The sequence below is a fragment of the Oncorhynchus masou genome, chromosome 19, assembly GCF_036934945.1.
Source record: "Oncorhynchus masou masou isolate Uvic2021 chromosome 19, UVic_Omas_1.1, whole genome shotgun sequence".
Taxonomy (NCBI): domain Eukaryota; kingdom Metazoa; phylum Chordata; class Actinopteri; order Salmoniformes; family Salmonidae; genus Oncorhynchus; species Oncorhynchus masou.
The window spans coordinates 24016794-24040100 of record NC_088230.1 but is presented as its reverse complement, the minus strand read 5'-3'; the positions used below and the strand labels follow the sequence as shown (position 1 = coordinate 24040100).

The window sequence follows — 23307 nt, the reverse complement described above, 5'->3', positions numbered from 1 at the left end:
CAGTCTTTGTTGTTGAATATGTATGCTATACCCCATCCACACTGAAGAGGCTCTGAAATGTACATCAACCAGGGATAAAGAGAAAGTTAACACTGTGAAATGATTTGTACTTATTTGAAGTAAAGTGTCTGTTGACATGTTAGAAAATATTCAGTTTTGATCTGATTGCAATTTCTGTTTAATTTTTCAATATTCAATTTTCATTCATTGATTTTCTGGCCACCATTACTGTGGTTACATCTTCAGTATATATATTGCCCAGCAAACCCACTGCAGCCTATCTCACCAGCTCACTCTCCATCCCTGCTTTGGACAATTAATAACGTGACTCTCGTACGTTGCCCTTTTCCTTTATGGTTGATATTAATGATATTAACGATGAAAGGAGATAGAATAACAGTTGAGATTTTAATTTGAGCAAATGTCATTATCAAATGTAGGCTGTGTGTAACCAGACATTAACGTTGGCGCATGTTTTCTTACTTTTAGGCCGTTCTGTAAATAAATCGATGACTATATCACCAAATGTTGTTTCAAGAAGAACCGCCATGCTTGCGCACGCGCTCTTGATTGATTTCGGTGTCACTTGGGCGGGGGGGTGTTGTTTCCTCCACGATCATACGACAGCTAGAAGATGGCGATGATACGAACATCAGTTTATACTCTATGTGTACTGTTTATGTCATTCATTTTCGCTGAGTCTTCACCTCGACAATTAAACACGGTAGGAGACTACTCTACCACTAGATAGCTACATGAATTGAGGGGCAGGTAGCCTAGTGATTATAGCGTTGTGCCAGTAAGTTAACCGAAAGGTTGCTAGATCGAATCACGGAGCTGACAATGTAAAAATATGCCGTTCTGCTCCTGAACAAGGCAGTTAACCCAATGTTCCCCGGTAGGCCGTCGTTGTAAATAAGAATTTGTTCTTAACTCACTTGTCTAGTTAAATAAAGGTTTAAAAAAATAAAAGTAACGCTAATCTTGGTAGCTAGCTAGCTAACGTTATTTGGCTAATGGATGCTAACGTTACCTTTTGTTGCTATCTGACTCATTGCAGCTAGCTAATGTTTATGTTGTTAGCCAGGTTGCATGAGCGTAATACTAGCAAGCTAGAATGCGCTTAAGTATGTCACTCTCGAATGTTCTGATGTTTTGGTGAATACCTTGCTGCCTACCACACTAGCTAACTTATATCATGATCATAATAATTAATGGCCGCTTTCCTATTCTTGATTCTCACACAGGAAAGTATTCTGATCAATGTGACAGCAGGGACATTGAATGATACACAGGTGCAGGAGTCCAACAACTTGCAGGTAAGCTATACTATTATGTAGTGGTCCATTATTAAGCCTGTCAGAATGATATTGAATAACAACATAACGTATAGCTCAACGCATGTTAATTTTCAGATCAACCTGAATATTTCAGTGGATGAAGAGCAGGTGCTCATCAATGACATCCCTGTGGAGTTGTCAGGGGTGACCAGGTTGAACTGCCAAGCCTTGCTGTGTGAGTAGTGAAAATGTTTCTGGTGCATATAACTTAGCTACAGCACAGCATTCTGCACCTGATGTAAAACAGCCTTTCACTTTGTTTACAGTGGATACCACCAATGGCACAAGTGAATTTGAATCTGGTGACTATGTCTCCACTGTCACCCGGGTGATGGTGAGCCAGAATCGCTTGTGGAGTGATTCAGAAGAGGTGGTGGCTCTCCAAGTGTTCAGCGAGGTCATCGAGATGGAGGGGAAAAAGGTCAAGTTAGTTGATTGAGAAAAGGACAATAGAATAATGGTGTTAAGATATTTATGTAACAGCTAAATGAGCATATTTGCACCATGGTGGTACAATGATGGAAAATCTGTGCTCTTATGGCTTTGTATCCTTTTCTATCATTTAGGTCCAGCAGCCAGAAATGTGTGAAGTGAAGATACTGATGAGCCCCAATTTCCAGACGCTTGCGCAGTATACCAACACCTATCCCATTGGACACAGCGAGATTTTCAGGATCCCAAGGGAAAATGATGTGGTCATCACAGATCCAACAAATCCTAAAAAAGGTATGCAAGAACAGCCATTTTCGTTCACTTTTCATACTCTTGCATGAAATGGACAAGATAACTGAATTCCATTGTTAAAGCAATGTTCCTAAATCAATTTGTGAATGATAATGATCCACTTCCTTCTGCTCAGCTGAATACCAAGTGATGTCCCAGACCACCAGTCATTACCCTCTGAAGCATGCGGACACCACCCAGGAGGAGACTGCTGCCCCAGGCAAGCTCCCGGAGACTCCCCTCCGCATGGACCCAGACATGCTGTATGATAACAATGATGAGGGTGATGACTTGGGAGGGCTGTCTGATCAGATGCAGACAGAGGCACCACTCAAAGAATCTATCTCTTCTTACAGTGTAAGTAAATTGGACATTGGATCCAAATCGAATATTGCAAAATTCCTCTGTATGTGCTCTGGACTTTAAATCTGTTTGCAGGCCATGTGTCGATGGGTGGAGGAGGTGAGGGACCGCCTGCGACGCTTCTGGTCTGAGTCCTTGCCCCTGTTCTTCTTGGTCATGTGGGTGGTAGTGATTGGTGTGGTTGGGTCAGCGGTCATTGTCAAGATCCTGGACATGTTCTTCCCAACATGCGAACACAAGTACGTTTTCACACAGGTCCTGTTGAACCTGCTTACATGATTGTTGTAGAATTAAATTTAACACTGCCAGGTCAGTGTGCAGGATTTTTACCTTTGTGCCAAGACCAGTTAATTAGGCACATCTGTTCTCTCATATTTTCTTAACTGTGATGCTCATGATAATGTACTTTTCCTCTAGGGGAATTTTCCATTTAAATCCTGTGACTCTGATGCCGGAAGATGAGAAACACACCCTGCTGGAGAACATTGAAATAGAGGTAGAGGAGGTGAAAAGGCCTTCATTGAAAACTGAAGAGGAGTCTGATTGCATCTGTTGAAAACACAAGGCATTATGTGGTTAGAGAAACCATAATCTCTTTGTAGCACTTAATACACATGCATTGCAAACATAACATGTTTAGCTTTATTTCTCAAACATTATACCCTCTTCTCAAAGAAGGAATCTGAAATGTTACTAGTGGAAGCAGAGCTGCATACGGCATTACTTTTCATATTATGATTGTGTTACCTCACAGTGCCTCTGTAACCATTCTACTTTGCATTATGAAATACTGACTTCCTATTGGTTTATTTTTGATTGCTTATTTCATATTTTATCATTCTGACTGGAGGATTGAACTGAAGATTTGGTGTTTGTTTGCATGCAACTTTAAATCATAAGACAGTTTTTATTTACTGTATTTGAACCAGTGCATAATATTGTCAGAGCCTCACCCATGCATTTGTTGTAAAATGTCAAAACATTTTTACGTTGGTATTACATTTTGTCTGAACTTGACGGGCCTGCACTTAGGTTCATTAAAGGACAGGTGGTCCTAGTCTTGCACCCATCATTATGAGTGCAGAGTTGAACAGAGACTGAGCAAATAGATTTCATTCCAACCATTTCAATTGATAGAGACAGATGGCAATTAGTTCCTGTAGCTGAATGATCTCTGTCACAGAACATTGCAGATAGACCTGGAAAGTATAGAACAGACATTAACTGCTTTAGTGTCATGTCCTGTCTATACAGTCTATTTCTGTTCACTGAATATACTCCTGCTTTATGCCTTGAAATGTATGAATATGGTTACTGGATGTTCTTTGCAATATGGGTGAATGACAATGGATGTTCTCTGCAATGTGAATTACTCGCAATGGCCGTGCACTGTCAACATAGACATCTGAAGCTACACTAATAGACCTTATACACTTTAGTCTAAGAATAGTCAAACCTACTCCTCTCCCAATAGCTTATTGGCTGGTTTGCCTCAAAGCAGGCTAGGCATGACCAAAATAAAATTGTATCAATATGATTCTCAAGATTAGGCTCATGGTTGACATAGTATGGAATGCAGTTAGCTGTCAATGAAACAACTTCATAATAGGAAACTGCATGCTGATTTGAACTTGAGTGGGTGAATTAGAACTTAGTTATTTTACATTTTGCTTCTATGGTGCCTCAATTCAATTTCAATCTTGTGTTTTACTAAACGCATGGAGCATGGCATGTGTGCATCATGTATTTTCATTCAAATCAAACTGTACATTGAATTCCCAAATCCTGCTCAATAAAAATGTTTCTGTAAATGTCCTTGTTACATTCACTCAAGTCTACACAAAGCACATGGAAGCCTTGTCAATGCAAGTCATATTTTACTTTAAACTTGATTAACAAAATTCTTAGTGTTTATGCATGTATATATATATATATATATATATTCAAATTTGAACCAGGTAGTCTCCTAAATACACATTAAGAAAATCAAATAAAGTGCATATAATAAACGGTTTCAGGTAGTGTATCTTTGATTAACAGATATCCCAAAAGCACATCACCAGATCAAACCCAAAGACACTGGATACTTTGGTAGCAAAATGTGTTCAAGGCAAATAGTAAGGATTATAGGATTAGCTCTGTGGACCCATAATAAAACTTATTGAACACAAATCTGGGAATGTTTTCTACCAATTTTGTTATGCCCACGAGGCTGACTAATTGCATATTGTAAACCATGTAGTTTGAGTCCTGGATGTTGATTGGCTGAAACAGCATTTCAACCATGTGTATATTTTTTATTTATTTATTTAACCAGGCAAGTCAGTTAAGAACAAATTCTTATTTTCAATGACGGCCTGGGAATAGTGGGTTAACTGCCTGTTCAGGGGCAGAACGACAGATTTGTACCTTGTCAGCTCAGGGGTTTGAACTCGCAACCTTCCGGTTACTAGTCCAACACTCTAACCACTAGGCTACCCTGCCGCCCCAATATCAGACTATACCACCGGTATGACAAATATACATTTTTACCATTCTATTTATGTTGATAACCTGTTTATAATCAGTACAAGGCACCTCTGGGTGTGGTATATGGACTGTATCCAGGAGGACATTTACCAAGAGAAGCAGTTGGTTACCCTACTTTAAGGCATGTCGCATCACCTAGCCTAAAATATAAATCATTTACAAAGAAAAGGAAGACATGAGTTAAAGTATTGTTCCCAGAATATATACTGAGCCTCCTACTAATTCCTCTGCAGATTTGAGGTGCTGCAGGCTTCCTGATTAACTTTCAGCAGGAGCCAAACTCTTCAATCCACTTCTCATACTTCTCCAGGTCGGAAGCTGACACAGACTTGGACACTTTCTTCAGAGAAGACTCAAAGTCCTCCATGGTGGTGGGCATGTGCATCTCATCTCGGGAGATGTTATGGATCTCCTCTGGCGTCAGCCCCTCGATCCTTCGCCGCATAGCCATCAGAGAGGCGTCCCTACAGTCATGGAGAGAGGGTTCACTCCAGGCAATGGAACACAAATAACATTACTTTCCACAATTAGGATAAGAGTGGTTCTTTATTCCATTATTTGAGAGGCATCTCGTTTTCAAATCAGTGATAGTCTTCGCCGAGTTATTGGAACTAACATACTTGACTAATCTATTGTTTATTTGTGACTGGTTTCTATTTGTTGAAGAAAAAACTAACCTGAAAAAGGCCTAAAGGCCTTACCTGCACACGTTGGTGATGTCTGCTCCTGAGTAGCCCTCCATCTGCTCTGCTATCTTGGCCAAGTCCACATCATTGGCCAGCTCCAGCTCCTTTAGGTTTATCTTCAGCAGCTCCACTCTGCCCTTGGCTGCAGAGAAAACAAGCAAACATCACGTACGCCATTGTGAATTAATATATACAGTGCATTCGGAAAGTATTCAGACCCCTTCCCCTTTTCCACATTTTGTTACGTTACAGCCTTATTCTAAAATGAATGAAATAAATAAAAATCCTCAATGTAAAACAATACCCTATAATGAAAAAGCGAAAACAGGTTTAGAAATGTTTACAAATTTAGAGAACAAATATACTTATGTAAATACGTACTCAAACTCGAAATTGAGCTCAGGTGCATCCTGTTTCCATTGTTCATCCTTTACTCAGTACTTTGTTGAAGCACCTTTGGCAGTGATTACAGCCTCGAGTCTTCTTGGGTATGATGCTACAAGCTTGGCACACCTGTATTTGGGGAGTTTCTCCCCTTCTTCTCTGCAGATCCTCTCAAGCTCTGTCAGGCTGGATGTGGAGCGTCACTGCACAGCTATTTTCAGGTCTCTCCAGAGATGTTTGAGTGGGTTCAAGTCCGGTTCTGGCTGGGCCCCAAGAACATTCAGCAACTTGTCCCAAAGCCACTCCTGCGTTGTCTTGACTGTGTGCTTACGGTTGTTGTCTTGTTGGAAGGTGAACCTTCACCCCAGTCTGAGCTCTCTGGAACAGGTTTTCATCAAGGATCTCTTTGTACTTTGCTTCAATCCTGACTAGTCTCCCAGTCCCTGCTGCTGAAAAACATCCCCACAGCATGATGCTGCCACCATCATGCTACACCGTAGCGATGGTGCCAGGCTTCCTCCAGATGTGACGCTTGTCATTCAGGCCAAGAGTTCAATATTGGTTTCATCAGACCAGAGAATCTTGTTTCTCATTGTCCGAGTCCTTTAGGTGCCTTTTGGCAAATTCCAAGCGGCCTGTCATGTGCCTTTTACTCAGGAGTGGCATTGATCACTCTACCATAAAGGCCTGATTGGTGGAGTGCTGCAGACATGGATGTCCTTCTGGAAGGTTCTCCCATCTCCACAGAGGATCTCTGAAGCTCTGTCAGAGTGACCATTGGGTTTTTGGAAACCTCCCAGACCAAGGCCCTTCTCCCCCGATTGCTTAGTTTGGCCGGGCAGCCAGCTCTAGGAGGTTCCAAACTTCTTCCATTTAAGAATTATGGAGGCCACTGTGTTCTTTTAGGACCTTCAATGCAAAAAAAAATGGTAGTCTTCCCCAGATCTGTGCATCGAAACACTCCTGTCTCAGCGCTCTACGGACAATTTGTTGGCTCTGACATGCATTGTCAACTGTGGGACCTTATAAAGACAGGTGTGTGCATTTCTAAATCATGTCCAATCAATAAAATTTACCACAGGTGGACTCAAATCATCTCAAGGATGATCAATGGAAACAAGATGTTATGAGACTCGAAATTGAGCTCAGGTGCAAAGGGTCCGAATATTTATGTAAATAAAGTATTTCTGTTTTTAAAAATGTGCAAAAAATTCTAAAACATGTTTTCGCTTTGTCATTATGGGGTATTGTGTGTAGATTGCTGAGTTTTTAATTTTATTTAAACAATTTTAGAATAAGGCTGTAATGTAACAAAATGTGGAAAAAGTCAAGGAGCCTGAACACTTTCCGAAAGGACCGTGTGTGTGTATATACCTTTAGATTTTAGATGTTTAACTGGAAAGCACTGTCAAGTGTAAATTATCATAGTCCAGACTCTGACACGTGACAGTCCGGTGTCCCATTGTGACATAGCTACGTGGCTCTGAGGCACCCATCCAAAGGGGAATGCACAGCCCGAAAGCGCACCTCCCCACGATTCCCAACCAGTGCAGTTTCGGTAAGCGTCCTCTATTCATTTGAATGTGTTGACAGTTGGATAAATTGCTTGAGAATTCAAAAAGTATGAAAGCCAACAGACAAATATTCTAGAATACTGCTGTCCATATGCCTACATGTTTTGGACTATGATAGACGATTTACAGTGAGTAGTGTTTGTGGACCTGAAGGCAGAGGGATGTAGATTCTTTTCTCCAGACGTCACCTCAGAGCCTCATCAATGTCCCAGGGAAAGTTAGTGGCTGCCAGCACCATCACCATCTTCGAGGGATCCTCATTCTCTGATGCTCCTCCCACACCTAAACAACAGCATAATATCCTAGGAACGATAGCATAAAAAACTATAGCAAAATTCGATTACTGCTATGTATTTAGGGTACAATAATTTATTGGGCAAGAAACATCTTTATATAGACATGAATTGTGCATGTAATTAATTTGGTATTCTATAAGCAGAGTAGCTGCTGTTTGTGTACCATCCATCTGGACCAACAGCTCTGCCTTCACCCGTAGGCTAGCCTCATGTTCCTCTGACGTTCCTCTGCGGCTGCACATGGAGTCAACCTCATCGATGAATATGGTGGTGGGAGCACAGAACCGGGCCTGTCCAGAGGAGAAAAGAAACACTGACTAGAGCCACAACACCTAAAAAACACCACCCTTTCACATCATGTAATATGATACCACCAGATTTTCTTCTAGGAAAAAAATAGCTGACGAGGATCTTACCATTTCAAATAGAAGGCGGACCAGTTTTTCAGACTCCCCTCTGTACTTGGAAGTGAGAGTAGAAGATGAAACATTGAAGAATGTGGTTCTGCACTCTGTCGCAACAGCTTTGGCCAGAAGAGTCTTTCCTGTGCCTGGAGGACCCACCAACAGCACACCCTAGGAAAATATTGCACATGGATACACCACATATTAGCAAGGCATCGTATCAACTCTTCCAATCAAAATAACTTATTAATCAAGTGGTCCTTGGGCTTCCATGTATACCTTCCATGGTCTTCGTATGCCTTTCAAAAACTCTGGCATCCACATGGGTAGCACAACAGCTTCTTTTAAAAGCTTTTTTGCTTCTTCCAAATCTGCAATATCATCCCTACAGGCATTAAACAAACAAGTATTTCCTGTTAGACAATCCTTACAAAGAGAAACATTTTGTGTGCTTTTAGAATTATCCTGTTCAGGACAGTTAATAAATCATAGCCAGTCACACACACCATTTAACATTGGGGTTCTGTGATATGATGTCTCTCTCCAGGGCCTCAATAAGGTCTTTGTCATATCCTTGCCCATCAAACTTCTTCACATCTTTCTCAGAAACTTCCAATTTGTTCTGCAAAACAAACAAAGGATTATTTGTTAGTCTTGAGGGGGCTCAATGCAGCCGCGTGGCAGAGGTTTTTTCTAAGCCAGGAACCAAGTGATGATTTTAGGTAACAAGTAGATTGACAAATTTTTGGTCTACAGTGCAAATAGTTTAAGTTAAGATGGGGTAATGCCAGCAAAGCATTTTCCCTGTGCCAGTTCCTGGGACAGTAATACAATAAAAAAATTATTTTTAATTGGAAAATCTAGGAGGATTAAATCTGTATTATGTGAAAGGAGGGTGTAACAAAGGACCTTCCCATCCATATTTTAATCCTTAATGGTACTTTGTTCACCTTGTTGTCTTTTGGTGTGGCTAGGGCCTCTTTCTTTTCCTTGCTCTTCAAAGGTTTGGCTCTGTCACCATTGGGCCCGCGTGGTAACTGGCGATGTGGAGCCCGCACACCAGCCACATACAGGCGGTTGTTGTGATGTTTACTCTCTTTGTAGGGAACCGGGGGCCCCCTAACCGGAAGAGGCGAGAATCTTTGAGGAAAGAAGGGAATACTACTCGATCAACCTAAGCAAATCAAATAACATCTTATTGGTTGCATAGATATACAATACATGGCCAAAAGTATATGGACACCTGCTCGTCGAACATCTCATTTCAAAATCATTAGCATTAATATGGAGTTGGTCCCCCCTTTGCTGCTATAACCTCCACTCTTCTGGGAAGGCTTTCCACTAGATGTTAGAACATTGCTGCAGGGACTCGGTTCCATTCAGCCACAAGAGCATTAGTGAGATCAGACACTGATGTTGGGCGATTGTTCCTGCTTCGCAGTCGGTGTTCCAATTCATCCCAAATCAAATCAAATTTATTTATATAGCCCTTCGTACATCAGCTGATATCTCAAAGTGCTGTACAGAAACCCAGCCTAAAACTCCAAACAGCAAGCAACGCAGGTGTAGAAGCACGGTGGCTAGGAAAAACTCCCTAGAAAGGCCAAAACCTAGGAAGAAACCTAGAGAGGAACCAGGCTATGTGAGGTGGCCAGTCCTCTTCTGGCTGTGCCGGGTGGAGATTATAACAGAACATGGCCAAGATGTTCAAATGTTCATAAATGACCAGCATGGTCGAATAATAATAAGGCAGGACAGTTGACTAGAGCCACAGGTGTCTGTTTCTCTGTTTTTCATGGTTCGGGCTAGGCGCCTTAGTTCCAGTGAATGGAAGTCTTAACACTACAGCATACAATGACATTCTAGACAATTCTGTCCTCAACATCGGGTGGAAAGCCTTCCCAGAAGAGTGGAGGCTGTTATAGCAGCAAAAGGGGGGGACCAAATCCATATTAATGCCCATGATTTTGGAATGAGATGTTCGACAAGCAGGTGTCCACATACACTACATGATCAAAAGTATGTACATGATGTATAGAAAAGGTGTGCACAGCAATAGTTATATAGGATGAGCCTCGACTACAATCCAGTATATACATATGAAGTAGGTAAAACAAGTATGCAAACAATATTGAGTGACCAGTGTTCAATGACTATGTACATAGACTACTGCCCGTCTCTATTGTGCAGATTTAAGTACATTAATGTTCAGCTATTTTGTAGGCCAAAACTAAAAAGGTAACATTTAGCACTATCAGGTATTCTGAGCAATAATCCCACTCATTAATTATTTTATTCAGACAAACAGTTTACTAACCAAACTACACACCCAATCAGATACTAATGTAATTACCTGAAAACAGTCTAAATATATTTTCCCAGTAAAGTGCAATATCCACTTATGAATGGGCCAGTAAATCTATACAATAGAATAAGAATGTGTGAGAAATGAGTCCATACAGTACCTGCATTCTACTTGTACAGGACATATGTCACTAATGCCATCTGTATTACTTGGTGGTTTGGATGGGGTGGTCTCCAGTTTAACATTTTCTAGAGTTGTCATTATTTCTTCAACCTGTTTGTTTTCTTCGTTTATCTCTTGCCATACCGGTAAGAGATGTCAAGAGCAAGAGTCTAAGTGACATTTGCAGACATTGTCTGACCAAAACTCGGTTTAAATTAAACTTAGTTTGGAAAGTGAAACGTCTTATATTTTACCTTTTGCCATCTTTGTTGGAAGCTAATATCCCGTAATGTAAAAAGGTGTTTCTTAATTTGTTCAAGTACTCCCTGATAGCAAACAATAGCAGAACTGTAGTTCCCAAGTAAGGCGTACTCTCGAGCAAGTTTCACGTTATCTCGTGCAGACTCATTCTAGGTGATGAAGAACATTAGTTGTTAGTACAGTTCTCTCCAGAAGGGATGACAACAGAATCTCTGTAAAAACAAAACAACAACGGACATAAGGATGTGCCAGCTCCATCTGAATGTTAGCTTGCTTAACATAACTTGGCTAGCTGGCTAACTCAGCTAGCTTGCCAACACGTTTCAGATGAACGAGTAAACAGCACCGCGATTTAGAAAAACAATACCAGTAATACAACTGGCAAAAGTATGTCACAACGTTACTGGCACATAAAAATGCAACTTCAAACTAGCTCCCAAACGTCTTTAGCATGCGAGTTAGCTCTAGTGCTAACGTTAACTGGCTAGACCCACCTGTTGCATTGTTGATGGGAAAGAAAAATACGACAAAAAGTGTAGAACCGCACCCACGGACTGAAACACAAATGGATCCCCAAGGTTTTGAAAATGGCTAAAATATATAGAATACTGGTAGCTACATAAATATGGTTTATTTTCGTCTGACAAGACAGCTACAACCACACCAAAACTGCCTCTAATGTTTGACGCTGTCAAAGCGTCATATCCTGAACTGAATTCTGAACAATAGCGGCAGCAGTACTACTACTGTTGTCCCTCTTTCATGTACCAAAAGTGTCAATAATATGGCTGTAAATTGTATTTCACGGGTTTTGACCCTCTTCACCAGACTCCACATTTGGGTGAAGATACTGGCATTGTTGAGTTGTATAGCTAGTAGAGCCAGCCTGCATATTGGATAGTTCCAGTGGTGTCAGGTGTGAATGTGACAAAATGGAATTCGTGGAAGTGCTTTACATTGTTTATTAATCACTCCCGTTCCCTGCACCCAACCTCCCCAAAATACATTTACACTAAAATCGAATTATGTAATCAAAACCAGTGCAGCAATGTCAGTGTTCCTATTCCATAATTACATTCATAGCTTTCCAAAACACATAAAAGGCTAAATGATGGGATGGAGTGGAGACCCATCCATCCACCATGAGCTACTAAAGAGCGCCTGTTCATAATCCAGTTTCCCATTACAGCAGCGTCAGTCCATCATTAACAGGTCAGCCATGTCAGTGAGCTCATACACAGCGTAGCCTAGTGCTTTGGTTGAGAGACTGAATGAAAAACGTGATGAAAACAGATGAAGTGAATGAAAGAGAATAACATTTACTGTACATAGCATAACAGACCCTGTCGGCTCCAACTGTTTTTTTGTTTGTTTGTATTATTACAATAGGTACCTTTCAGATTTTCCTTGGTGCTGAAATTAAACAAAATAAACACTGTGGAATTACAAAAATTACAGAGGAAAGAGATTTTAGAGGGGAATAATGAAGAGGGCCTGCCCTAATGAATATCAACTAACCAAAAGAATAGAGAAAATATTTATACATTTATAAATACATTTTATGTATAAATTCAAAAAATACACACAATCCGAGTTCAACCAACTCAAGCTAGTCTAGTTTGAAATGGCAGTCCCATATACAGTATTTGGTGAAAGAGCAGAAGATCAAAGGCACAGGAATTAATAATTCAAGAGTTACTTATCCCTGCAAATCCTACCAGTCATATCACTAATACAGTATATCCCCATTGCAAGATCTTAAAATATAAATTAGGAACATTTCCAATAAAAACAAGTTCCCCCCCCCAAAATTCTCATACTTATATCAACTAGCATCACCAGTTTATAATATCTTGAATAAATTAAGGCTTAAAACAGGGTTTGTAATTTTTTCAAAGAAAACCCTGATATTTTCTTTCAATTAATTTAAGTCTGTTCAGAGTCAACACATATGAACCTTACCATGTACAACCCCATGAAAACACTTGTAGTGTGAAAAGACTAAACCCTCCTCCTGTAGACTGTAGTGTAGAGGGACTATACTGTAGTTTTATGTACCGTGTATTTGCTTGAATGGTACAATTATATCTGTTCCCAATTGTTCTGCCCCACAGAATATGCCACTGAATACACACACACACATCCTGACTCGCTCTCTGACAAACCAGAAACCTATTTCCCAGACCTATTATGTGCAAACAGTCCAGCAGAACAAACATGTTCTTAAACGATACTACACATAGACCAAATCACGGCCCTGTGCCCTGCTGCTCTCTTCCTGGTCTCCCTCCTCCTGTGTCAGGGCCTCAGAGTCTGCCTCGTCCCCATCAAAATCCTCCTCATACTCTATGCCAATGGGCTTGGGACAGCTGTAGGGGTGGCCGTTGTCATCGAAGAAGCGTCGGAAAGTGAACTCGTAGAAGGCGTGCTCGGGGTGCTTGCCGTTCCTGAACCACCCATTGAGGGTGTCGTTGTGGTTGCCCTCACCTTCGTTGTTGCTGCTGCTCCACAGCTTGTCTGGATCCACCGGGTCAAAGTTGGAGGTGTCTGTGCAGTGAGCGATGGTGGGGATGTAGGGGGCCGGCTGCATTTGCCGCAGGTCGTTGGAGAAGTCGATGGTCTTAAAGAAGGGCTGCACCTTGATCTCATCGGCACCGTTCTTGCCGAGGCGGTCCTCGGGGCCACGGCATAGTTTAATGATAAGGTCCGATGCCTCTGGGCTCAGCTTTGCTTGAGGGGGGATGTGCAGGGTGGTCTGCCAGTTTATAACCTGGGTAGAATAACGAACCAGAGCTTTAAACATAGAGCGGAGGACAACAGCACTTAACAAACCAGGCCAACATGAGATCTGCTCAGTTTTTAACTGGTTGATTTACCTTGAGCTGGGTTTCCAGGGGTGTAGTTGCTAAGAAAGGAGGTTGCCCAACCACCATTTCATACAGAATGACACCAACACTCCACCAATCACACAGTTGGGTGTATCCTTGAACAGTGAGGTAACACAGTCACATGTTAGACACAATAACATGATGCACAAGAGACAAATAATAACCTTTCAAAATTCCACTCCTGCACTGGTCATTCAAACATCACCAATAATATTTTCAACTTCAGAGCGGATTCAAATTTTCCCTTTCACAGGCTTACCCGTCCTTAGCAGCACCTCTGGAGCGATGTAGTTAGGTGTCCCCACCAGGGAGTGAGCCAGGCAGCGTTGGTGTTGCCTCGCCTTCCTCCTCTCCAGGGGCTTGAGCCGGTCTGCACATCGACAGTTAGATGGGTCCTGCTCCCATTCCTTACTGAAGTCCATGCTGTCCTGCCGAACATGGTCTCCTGCAGAGAGACACGACACAAAGATTTGCCTGGCTTTACTGACAATGAAAAGGGGGAGAACAGTGTTACCCTGAAGACCAAAAGATCCTCTTGGATTGAAGCAGCAACAAGAATCATAAAACATGGATCATTCTAACCACTCTGGTAGTACTTCGAGTCATGTGTCCAGCGGAAGCCGGTGCAGAGGCCAAAGTCGGTGAGCTTGATGTGTCCGTCCCGGTCTATGAGGATGTTGTCTGGCTTGATGTCGCGGTGGATGAAGCCCATCCTGTGCACGCTCTCCACGGCGCAAGTGAGCTCAGCGATGTAGAACTGAGCCAACTCCTCTTTGAAGAGGCCCAGGCGGATCAGCAGACTCATCATGTCTCCTCCGGGGATGTAGTCCATCACAAAGTACAGGTTGTCCTTGTCCTGGAAGGAGTAGTAGAGCCGCACCACCCACTCATTATCAGCCTCAGCCAGGATGTCTCGCTCTGCCTTGACGTGGGCCACCTGGTTCCTGAGGAGAACGTCCTTCTTGCGCAGCGTCTTCATGGCGTAAAGGGCTCCAGTGTCCTCCTTCCGGGCGAGACACACCTCTCCAAAGGCGCCGATGCCCAGGGTCTTGATCCTCTTAAACATGGACTTGTCCATCTTGGCCCGCTTCAGTCGGATGTAGTTGGACTCTTTCTGAGACAGCATCATGCGCATCTGCTCCTGGGCATCCCCTGACAACTTGACCTAAATTGCAAAATATGACAATTTACATTCAGGCCCTTAAGAGAACCACAGAACATGAATTAGACATAAAATAAGACAACCACAGATGTATTAGCAAAGCAATGGATTTAACCTGGCAGAATGCTGGCCCAGTTCAAGGAACACAAAATAGTAAGCATTAAAAACTCATTAGAAAGGTAAGAGATAAAAAACAACCAAAGAGATAGAGCAGACGTTCTCAATAAAGCTGGTTGTCTTGGCAAGCATCATTTAAGCTGGACGGAGCACTAAACATGGAAAGTAGATGGGAAGGCATGCATCTCCCTAAGGAGTTGGTGTGATGCGGTCAGTCAGCAGAGGGCATCATGCTGTTCAATTAAAGTGGCCCATCTTTCAACAGCTGCTTACTTGGTCACTGATCTGTGTGGACTATTCAGGACACAGCATTGATAGGAGATACCTTTACCTTCTACATCAGCTGTTAGTGACAGCAGGGAGAGAAAAGGAGAGAAAGAGAGACAGCTAAGCAGAAGGGAAGAATATAACATTCAAAAGAATGAAAATATAAAAACAGGAAATAAATAGTAAAGAGTCAGGAAGATTGAAAGCCAGGACTGCATGACAACATATTTGAAGAGGGTGCCAGAATCTTAAGGTTGACTGTGATTGGACATGCCAAATCCATTACAGTGAAAATGTAGGCCTTTCAGCTAATAAATAAATATCCTGTATTCCGCCGAATTGAATAGACCAAATGTATTTAGATTATACCATTGTTTAGACCAAATTTAACTCACAGGGACATTCTAAGCAGTGACTGTGTACTCTCACCCTCTGCATCTCACTCTCCAGCTGTTTCTTCCTATGGATCCTCATCTGGTGGTTCTTCAGGATGTTCTCAACGTGCTGCTCCATGAAGAACTTGAAGGCCTGGGGAGAGTAGAGAGGCACTCTGGGGTCTCCTCGTCGTTCCTCGTCTTTCTTGTTCCGGCGTACAGGCACTGGAGATGTGGTGATCTGTTTATTCTCCTTCTCTGTTCCCACAGCAGCAAAGTCTGGGCCTTCTGGCCTGTCACTAGCAGTGCTGCTACAATCCTCCTCCTCTGCAGCCTCCTCTCTCCCAGAACTGGGCTTGGGCCCTGGGTCATAGGCAGGGCAGTGTGCAACAGGCTGCTGGAGGAGGTGTTTGGGGTATGGGGGTGGAGGACCCTGGTAACTGGGCACCTCTGCTACTGGCATGGGTACCTGGGGCATGGGTGCTGGTGGTAGCGGCTCCTGGTAGGTAGTGGGAGGTGCAGGGGGCTGATGCATCCAGGGTGGGTGTGCGGGGGCCACGGCAGTGTGTAGCTCAGGCTTCTGCACACGCATGCTCTTCACAGGCTGCAGGATGGGGGCCTGGGTGATGGCTGTCACTGTGGTGGCAGAGGGCTGGGAGCTGACCGGGTGGCCCTGCCTGTTGCTCATCTGGTGGCTGTTGAAGGAGCTGGATCGGACAGGGATGGTGTGCTGCTGCCATGACGGGGACACGTCCTGGTTACTACTACCTGGGGAGGACTGAGGCTGGCCAGGGGGGGCTTGGGACCAGGACTGAGGCACGCCCATGTTGTACATGTCAAGGTTGTGACTGTTCCGGTTAGGCACCATCATGGACTGGGGGAGGTTACCCCCATTGATGTAGGATGGGGAGGAGGCAGGTCCTCCGGCCTGCATCTGTTGAGCGGTTGGGCTTTGTCTGTTACTCTGATTCACTGGGTAAGGGGGAGGGGGTTGTCTGCTGCCACCACTCTGGTGTCCCATGTAGTCTGGCTGAGTGGAGCCATTCTGAGACCAGCTGGAGGGGAAGCTGAACTTGTTACCCCCAGAGCTCTGCATGATGATGGGTTGACGGCCCATGGGCACTGGGCTGATGCCCCTCTGGTTCTGGGGGGCTGAGTAGCCTTCAGGCCAGGCCCCTTGGGGAACAGGAGAGATGCGGGGCACGAGGTAATCCATGTTGCCAGAGAAGCGCTTAGTAGAGAGGTTACTGTCCCAGGAAGGTGGGGGCGGGGTTGCACCTCTGTTTGGGGGAGGGGTGACACTGCGCACCTGAGGGGGTAGGGGAGGGTTGACCCGTTGGTTGTTGCCAGGGTGACCCTGTGGGAAGGCTGGGGGTGGGCCTCGTCCTGCCAGGTCACCCTGGGGTCCAGGGCTGTCTGAATGGTAAATCATCCCCTCCACCATCATGGGGCCATGTCTCTGAACCAGAGACTCCTTGGAACCCTTCCAGCTCTGCCTCCTCAGCACAGGCTGCTGAATGTGAGATGAGCCTGCAATGATGGGAAGAAAAACTACAGGTCATGGCAGCATATAAAAATGAATAATTATGTTTGCGATAGACATTACTGAAATATGAAAGAAAGCAAACCAGTGCCTTGTACAACATTCTCATTTGAAACACACGCCCTTCCCCCAAACCAGAGTTGTACAACAGAATATTGTTTCCTCATTGACAATTGATTGTATCTCCAGAGACAAATAGTATAGCCAAGTCCTAGATCCTGGAACAATGGTAGCCAGGTTTCCGTGAACAACGATGGGTAAAGGAGTGGTTTGGTCCCAGAGGACAGACACCTACCGGGGGCTTTCATGCCTGCATTGACGGGGCGGGCGGCAGCAGCCACCATCTGCTCCCTCACAGGATCCTGGTAGCTCATCTTACTAATGTACTCTATGGCTGCCTCCACACTGCGACTGTTGGTCTGCTTCAGAGCACGGATCACCATTTCCTGCACACAATACATATACTAGCTATTAATACCTGAAATAAAAGGTTTCTCGAGGCGCTATTAGACAAACATATCAAGTTTACAGAAACTACTTATCAACAACTCTCAAATACAATGGAATATATATATATATATATATATATATATATATATATATATATATATATATATATATATATATATATATGTTTAAGAACCAGGCATATCAGTAGCTTTTTGACATACTTGGTTTCATTGGTCTCTGCCTCAGGGCTGAATATCAAATGTATTTGTCACATGCGCCGAATACAATAGGTGTAGGTAGACCTTACAGTGAAATTCTTACTTACAACAATGCTTTAAGAAAAAAAAATACATGTTAAGTAAAAAATAGAAAATAAAAGTAACAAATAATTAAACAGCAGCGGTAAAACAACAAACGAGGCTATGTACAGGGGGTACTGGTACAGAGTCAATGTGCGGGGGCACAGGTTAGTCAAGGTAATATGTACATGTAGGTAGAGTTAAAGTGACTAAAAGTCACAGACAATCATGACACCCTGAGCATGCAGCTAAAGCTGGTCATTCCACATTGCATAGCTTTCATATTTCACATCAGTCTCATGTCATCCACCAACAAAGAGAAAACATTCTGCAATAACTCATTTTGTGCAATAGCTTGAACAATTCAGTTGTTCATGGTATAAAGCGTTTCCCCTAAAGATGTTTTTTTTGCAGCAGTGGCAAAGTTAGCATAGTGTGTGTGTGTGTGTGGGGGGGGGGGGGTTGTGGTAATGGACAATAGCGTGAACCCGGGACAAACATTTTTGAGTTCCTTCCTTTTAAAGCTAATTTCATGAAATTCTACATATTTTGCCATGGCTTATGCTGTGTTCTTATGCTATCTGAGTGACTCAAACATAAAATCAATGGGGGCTCCATCCCAAGACCTTTTTGGAATTTTACATTCTCCCTGACTGTCTAGTTTTTATTTTGGTGAATGTTAGTTCTCAAAGATTCTCTTTATTTTTTTTTATATATATACATATATCGCCATTATCTTTTCTGCATACTTTATATCTAGTTTTAGTCTTTAAGTTTACACTGAAAGTGTTGCACCATCCGAATAAAAAATATTCTAAAATATAATCATTTGTTAGAATGGTGGCAACGATTTGAACGAATATAGGGGAAACACTGGTATTCAGATTATTCCACAACTGTCAGTATGGACGTTGCTTGACTGATTTTAAACATCTGAATTATTTTAGTTATATTCATTCAAATTAAAATAACTTCATTTACTACACAGAACTAACGTGCTACCTAGCTGAAGTACTGTTTCCACTTTTACATTCTTCCTCCTTACCTCCTCAAAGCCAGCAGACAGCAGTTCCAGCAGCATCTGTTTGTTAACCTCTGCAGTCCGTCCAGAAGAGCTGGGCTCATTGGCAAAAGGCATCAGGGACTTGCGAATCTCCTGCAAGGCCTTGTGGTAGGGGTTTTTGGGGTTGCTGCAGCGCCCTTGCTGCCTGGGATCTTCAGGCATCACCTTTCCAGCGCCCCCCATGTCTACCTTAGGGAGGTCAGAAGGCCGGGAAAGGTTACGGAGACTCTCCCGAATTTCCTGCAGCATCTGGTGGCTGTTGCCACTGTAGTTGCTGGCGGGGAAAGTCTTGGGTCGCATCTGTCGATATCCTTCGGGTTTCTCCCCTCTCTTCATGTAAGAACATGTAGGTTGGCAGCCAAAGGAAAGAACAGGATAGAAGCACACAGCAGTGTCACTGCGAGGTTATCTAGGGCCAAGAGATGGTTCAAGACGAATGACTTTACATCTGCATCCTGCTGAGTACCTGGGGATGACAAAACATAAACATGGTGCAGCTAGCTAATAGTAATGAATGCAACCTCTCAGATACTGAAGCAGTGAAATTACCCTACAGATGGTCAATTAATATATTCAGACAATTCATTATGGAAGATAAGTGTAATAGTTTACTTTTGTAGCTTTAAATTACAACCTTATTAATGGAACTAACGAATGGTGTTGGTGGCTAACTTAGCTAGCTTACAATAGTTAACGTTAGCAACCAAAGATGGTTAAACCTGTACCTATAAACGTTGACTGTAGAATGTTATGCAAGTAGATTCGTTTTCCAGACAGCTAATTTACAAAGCAAAAAGTAACCGAAGAATACAATTCAATGTTTTATCTAGTTAACGCTAAAAAGTAACTAGCACCTGACTCAATTTCAGTTAAATAGCTAGCCAGCCAGCTAACGTTGGCTAAACCAGACAGCAAAGCCCGACCACAGATATAACAAGGCCCGGCTACAGCGGGTTGTCTTCGGCCGTCGGCGTCGCAAAACAACCACTAGCCATCCAAGTTAGCTATAACTAGCAAGTTGTTGTCAATGAACTTACCGGCAGCAGTGTTATTGTCCTAATCAAATTTCCAGATTTCAAATCAACTAGAAAGTGCGATCAACTATGAGTACATCTACTGATTTAGACGTTTGAAAGTAATTCACTTTAATGCTACTCCGTGTTCGTCCCAACTGTGGCTTGAATATTCCTGTGATGTCTGACAGAGACAAGTTTCCCGGATGTGCTGGTTCACTGGGTTGTTTCACCACCACCACCACCACCCCTTGTGATAGCGCCCCCCCTCCAAGTACAACATATAAACAACATGGATTCTATAAATAATCTCTCATAAGACTTAAAATGTGGTCCATATAATGGTTCTTTGTCATACTGTATATCTTGTCTGTTATGAAAAGTGACATAATTGGATAAGAGAGAACACATTTTTATGCAGACATTTTATTTCAAAACACCGGAGTTAAATGACATGAACACAACCAATATGACTTCTCCACAAATCAAGCAGAGCACAATTTCCTGTACAAGAGTAGTATTTGACTGGTAATAAAAGACCTCTGTCAGCTTACAATTTCTTCAAACTCCTTCAGGACTATCAAAAACAATTTCACCCGATTGAGGTTATCTAATCCGCAGAAGCAAGACCTTTTACTGTAAACAGATTTTAACAATCAGTTAAAGGTAAATAAAGTCCAGCCAGCATGTCTATTAATGTTAATAGCAAAACGTTTTTCTAAATTGGGACCCGTCTGTTGACATAAATAGCCTCTCTGTCCGTTCCACACACCAAGCATTGTCCCAGCACATCCAGACTGTTCACAGACAGGGTCTGGCTTGGCAGCATGTGAGTGGTCTCAAGGCGTCCCTTACTTGAGTCTCCAGTGAGCCAGGAACTGATGAGGGACTGGTTCCCACCTGCTGGGGCTATTGCACTGCGCGAAACTATGCTTGTGTTCCGTCCACCTGGTGAACAGAAAAAGTCAAATTCAGATGATGAATGATTGGTGTTACAATAATGTTATCCTGCCAAATAAACATGTTGATATATCAAATACATCCATTTGGCAATAAACACAACCATCCTGCTCTGTGAGCCTTTAAAAAATCTTTCTGATGACTTGCCTTGTAAGAAGGATGGTGTGTCTGAATTTGAGGAAGTCTCCCAATGCAACAGTGATCCATCTTCTGAGCATGAGAACAGGTGGTCTGGGTTTGATGGATGAAAATGGACCTCCCACACTGAGCACAAAAAACAAACAGTTAACCTGTGAACCAAAGATAGACTTGCTGTTTTAGTAAATAAATGACTTCCATAAATATCTTACTTTCAGCAGAGTGTGCCTCCATAAGTGAAAAGGGCATGTTGCCTTGTCTCACATCCCAGATACAGAGCATGCCATCCTGCCCCCCTGTGGCCACAATGTGTTGTTGGTTGGGGTGCCTGTCCACACAATGCAGTGGGACTCTGTCCCCAGTTCTTGCAGGCAAAACAAAATACATAAAGGACATTACACAACAAACTTGTAGGACCAGAAAAACTCATTTGCATTCGCTCTTCAAATATTTAAACAGCTTACAGTGAAAGAATCTGTGATGGTTCATTGCCCTGCTGCCTGAAGTCCCATATTTTGAGCTGGCCAATTGAATTGACAGTAAGGATCTCCGTAGTCCTTAGGAAAGTCACATCATGGATTGTGCTACTATCAGCATTTTCTGACAATTAAGAAAAAAATAGTTTGTCAGTATTATCTTGGCTAAAGGGTGGGATTTTATTTGAAGTTCCAGATGACATGAATTAGCATGTAGGCCATTGCAAGTTCAAAATGCAACCTTGATGAAAACAATGTCCACTGCCCGGGGAGAATTCAATTGTCTATGAGGTATTGTTACTAAAGTATTGTTTCATTCTCAGACCTATAGTGCGCAGCACTCCTTCCTGGTCTGCTCTGAAGAGGATGATCCTTCCATCTTCCCCCACCGTGACAATCTCAGGGCTGTTGCACACAATTCCAGTACATGGAGCGTTGTCGCAGGGATAATGATGTGCTCTTTCCCACAATTGAGAAACAGACAATGTCTGTTGAGAAGAGAATACAGGTGCTATTGAACATATGGTCCTCCACAAGCTACCTTGACATTTGTAATTGTGTATCCGTGATTGTTGGTGTATCTTCTTTATGATGATGTCTTGTGAAATAACATCCATACCTGGCTGTTGTGGTGATGCCGAAAGATGATCACTGCTCCAGTCGATGATGCTGTTACTATTCTGTCTTGATCCAGAAACTAAAAGTGTAAGATTGACATTCAATTATGGCATTATATTTTGAAAATAAGGACCAAGTACAACAATGTCAGTCTCTAATATCCTAGACCTTGTTGATAAACTTACTTGAAGATCCAAAACATCCCCATTATGTTTGTGTTCACATACTAATTGGGGGTCTCCCTCAAATTCATCGTCCAAACCGGAGACCCCATTCTCCCCGATGGACCAAATGGAAATTTTGTTGTCCTTAAAAAGAGATGTATGCAATCAGACAAAAATACATATTCAACAGCTGATTGATGGTAGCTAAGTATACTAGTTAGCTAGTAGCTAACGTTAGCTATGCACAAATTGCCCTAACATTAGTGGCAGCACACTGGGCTTCTGTAATTAGGGAAGTAAAGTGACATGTTTGTTATTATTGACAGAGAATAATAAAGCAAACTAACGTTATGTGTTGACAGTACCGACAGTAGCTAGTTAACGGTAAAGTTAGCGGTTTGGCTAGCTAGCAAACCCACCTCGTTATCCCAAGACCCAGTAGCAAAGATGTCTGGTTGCTGTAAAGACGAAGATGAGACCGGTCTCCATCTCGTTTTACTGATTTTCTGTGACACGTACTTTGCATTGATACCCTCCATCATAATAATCTTAAACGTAGCTACTTGTACTTCTGTTTAATTTTAAAACGAAAACAAGTCCCCTTAACATGAATTTTCCTGAATCCCGCCAGGTCTCATATGGTGGCCTATTAGGACAAACTCAACTAAAGTAAACGTTAAACGCCTTGTAAATACGTCACTAATTCATTAACGAGTTAAGTTCTCGCGCCCCTCTAGTGGGTGGACGT

The 23307-nt window shown here is 42.7% G+C and overlaps 3 protein-coding genes and 1 pseudogene across 5 annotated transcripts; 1 reads left to right on the top strand and 3 right to left on the bottom strand.

Annotated features, from left to right (window-relative positions):
- Nucleotides 1–573: 573 nt before the first annotated feature.
- Nucleotides 574–4237, top strand: LOC135506040 (glycoprotein integral membrane protein 1-like). The gene is made up of 8 exons (XM_064925407.1): nucleotides 574–724; nucleotides 1248–1319; nucleotides 1416–1515; nucleotides 1607–1761; nucleotides 1907–2066; nucleotides 2200–2420; nucleotides 2502–2665; nucleotides 2844–4237. Exons 1-8 carry the CDS (start codon nucleotides 635–637, stop codon nucleotides 2980–2982), a joined length of 1101 nt encoding a protein of 366 aa, XP_064781479.1. The 5' UTR covers nucleotides 574–634; the 3' UTR covers nucleotides 2983–4237.
- Nucleotides 4238–4702: 465 nt separating this feature from the next.
- On the bottom strand, nucleotides 4703–11738 carry LOC135506039 (katanin p60 ATPase-containing subunit A1-like; annotated as a pseudogene).
- Nucleotides 11739–11975: 237 nt separating this feature from the next.
- LOC135506036 (serine/threonine-protein kinase LATS1-like) lies at nucleotides 11976–20423 on the bottom strand. 3 transcript variants are annotated; one of them, XM_064925397.1, is made up of 8 exons: nucleotides 20228–20422; nucleotides 19173–19656; nucleotides 17674–17824; nucleotides 15891–17365; nucleotides 14498–15080; nucleotides 14175–14360; nucleotides 13904–14010; nucleotides 11976–13797 (listed from the first exon to the last, which is right to left on the bottom strand). In XM_064925397.1, the coding sequence occupies exons 2-8, from the start codon at nucleotides 19524–19526 to the stop codon at nucleotides 13261–13263; spliced, it is 3393 nt and encodes a 1130-aa protein (XP_064781469.1). In that variant the 5' UTR covers nucleotides 19527–19656; nucleotides 20228–20422; the 3' UTR covers nucleotides 11976–13260. The 3 variants fall into 3 exon arrangements, with proteins under 3 accessions (XP_064781469.1, XP_064781470.1, XP_064781471.1); XM_064925398.1 differs by lacking the exon at nucleotides 20228–20422 and having other exon boundaries at nucleotides 19173–20216; XM_064925399.1 differs by lacking the exons at nucleotides 11976–13797; nucleotides 13904–14010 and having other exon boundaries at nucleotides 14195–14360; nucleotides 14512–15080; nucleotides 20228–20423.
- Nucleotides 20424–20613: 190 nt separating this feature from the next.
- On the bottom strand, nucleotides 20614–23209 carry nup43 (nucleoporin 43). Its single transcript, XM_064925395.1, has 8 exons — nucleotides 22979–23209; nucleotides 22581–22703; nucleotides 22397–22474; nucleotides 22103–22265; nucleotides 21766–21901; nucleotides 21514–21665; nucleotides 21311–21427; nucleotides 20614–21151 (listed from the first exon to the last, which is right to left on the bottom strand). The coding sequence occupies exons 1-8, from the start codon at nucleotides 23099–23101 to the stop codon at nucleotides 20922–20924; spliced, it is 1122 nt and encodes a 373-aa protein (XP_064781467.1). The 5' UTR covers nucleotides 23102–23209; the 3' UTR covers nucleotides 20614–20921.
- Between the last annotated feature and the right edge of the window lie 98 nt (nucleotides 23210–23307).

What these genes read in the sequence shown, in the direction of transcription:
- LOC135506040 (XM_064925407.1), top strand. Translation starts at nt 635, where the DNA reads ATGGCGATGATACGAACATCAGTTTATACTCTATGTGTACTGTTTATG. An exon ending in TCGAGATGGAGGGGAAAAAG is followed by an intron (nt 1,762 to 1,906) that starts GTCAAGTTAGTT and finishes TCTATCATTTAG; the next exon opens with GTCCAGCAGCCAGAAATGTG. An exon ending in TCCAACAAATCCTAAAAAAG is followed by an intron (nt 2,067 to 2,199) that starts GTATGCAAGAAC and finishes CCTTCTGCTCAG; the next exon opens with CTGAATACCAAGTGATGTCC.
- LOC135506036 (XM_064925397.1), bottom strand. Translation starts at nt 19,526, where the DNA reads ATGAAGAGAGGGGAGAAACCCGAAGGATATCGACAGATGCGACCCAAG. An exon ending in TGCAGGCATGAAAGCCCCCG is followed by an intron (nt 17,366 to 17,673) that starts GTAGGTGTCTGT and finishes CCATCATTGCAG; the next exon opens with GCTCATCTCACATTCAGCAG. An exon ending in CTCGAAGTACTACCAGAGTG is followed by an intron (nt 14,361 to 14,497) that starts GTTAGAATGATC and finishes GTCTCTCTGCAG; the next exon opens with GAGACCATGTTCGGCAGGAC.
- nup43 (XM_064925395.1), bottom strand. Translation starts at nt 23,101, where the DNA reads ATGATGGAGGGTATCAATGCAAAGTACGTGTCACAGAAAATCAGTAAA. An exon ending in GGAGGCACACTCTGCTGAAA is followed by an intron (nt 21,428 to 21,513) that starts GTAAGATATTTA and finishes TTTTGTGCTCAG; the next exon opens with TGTGGGAGGTCCATTTTCAT. An exon ending in CACACCATCCTTCTTACAAG is followed by an intron (nt 21,152 to 21,310) that starts GCAAGTCATCAG and finishes TCTGTTCACCAG; the next exon opens with GTGGACGGAACACAAGCATA.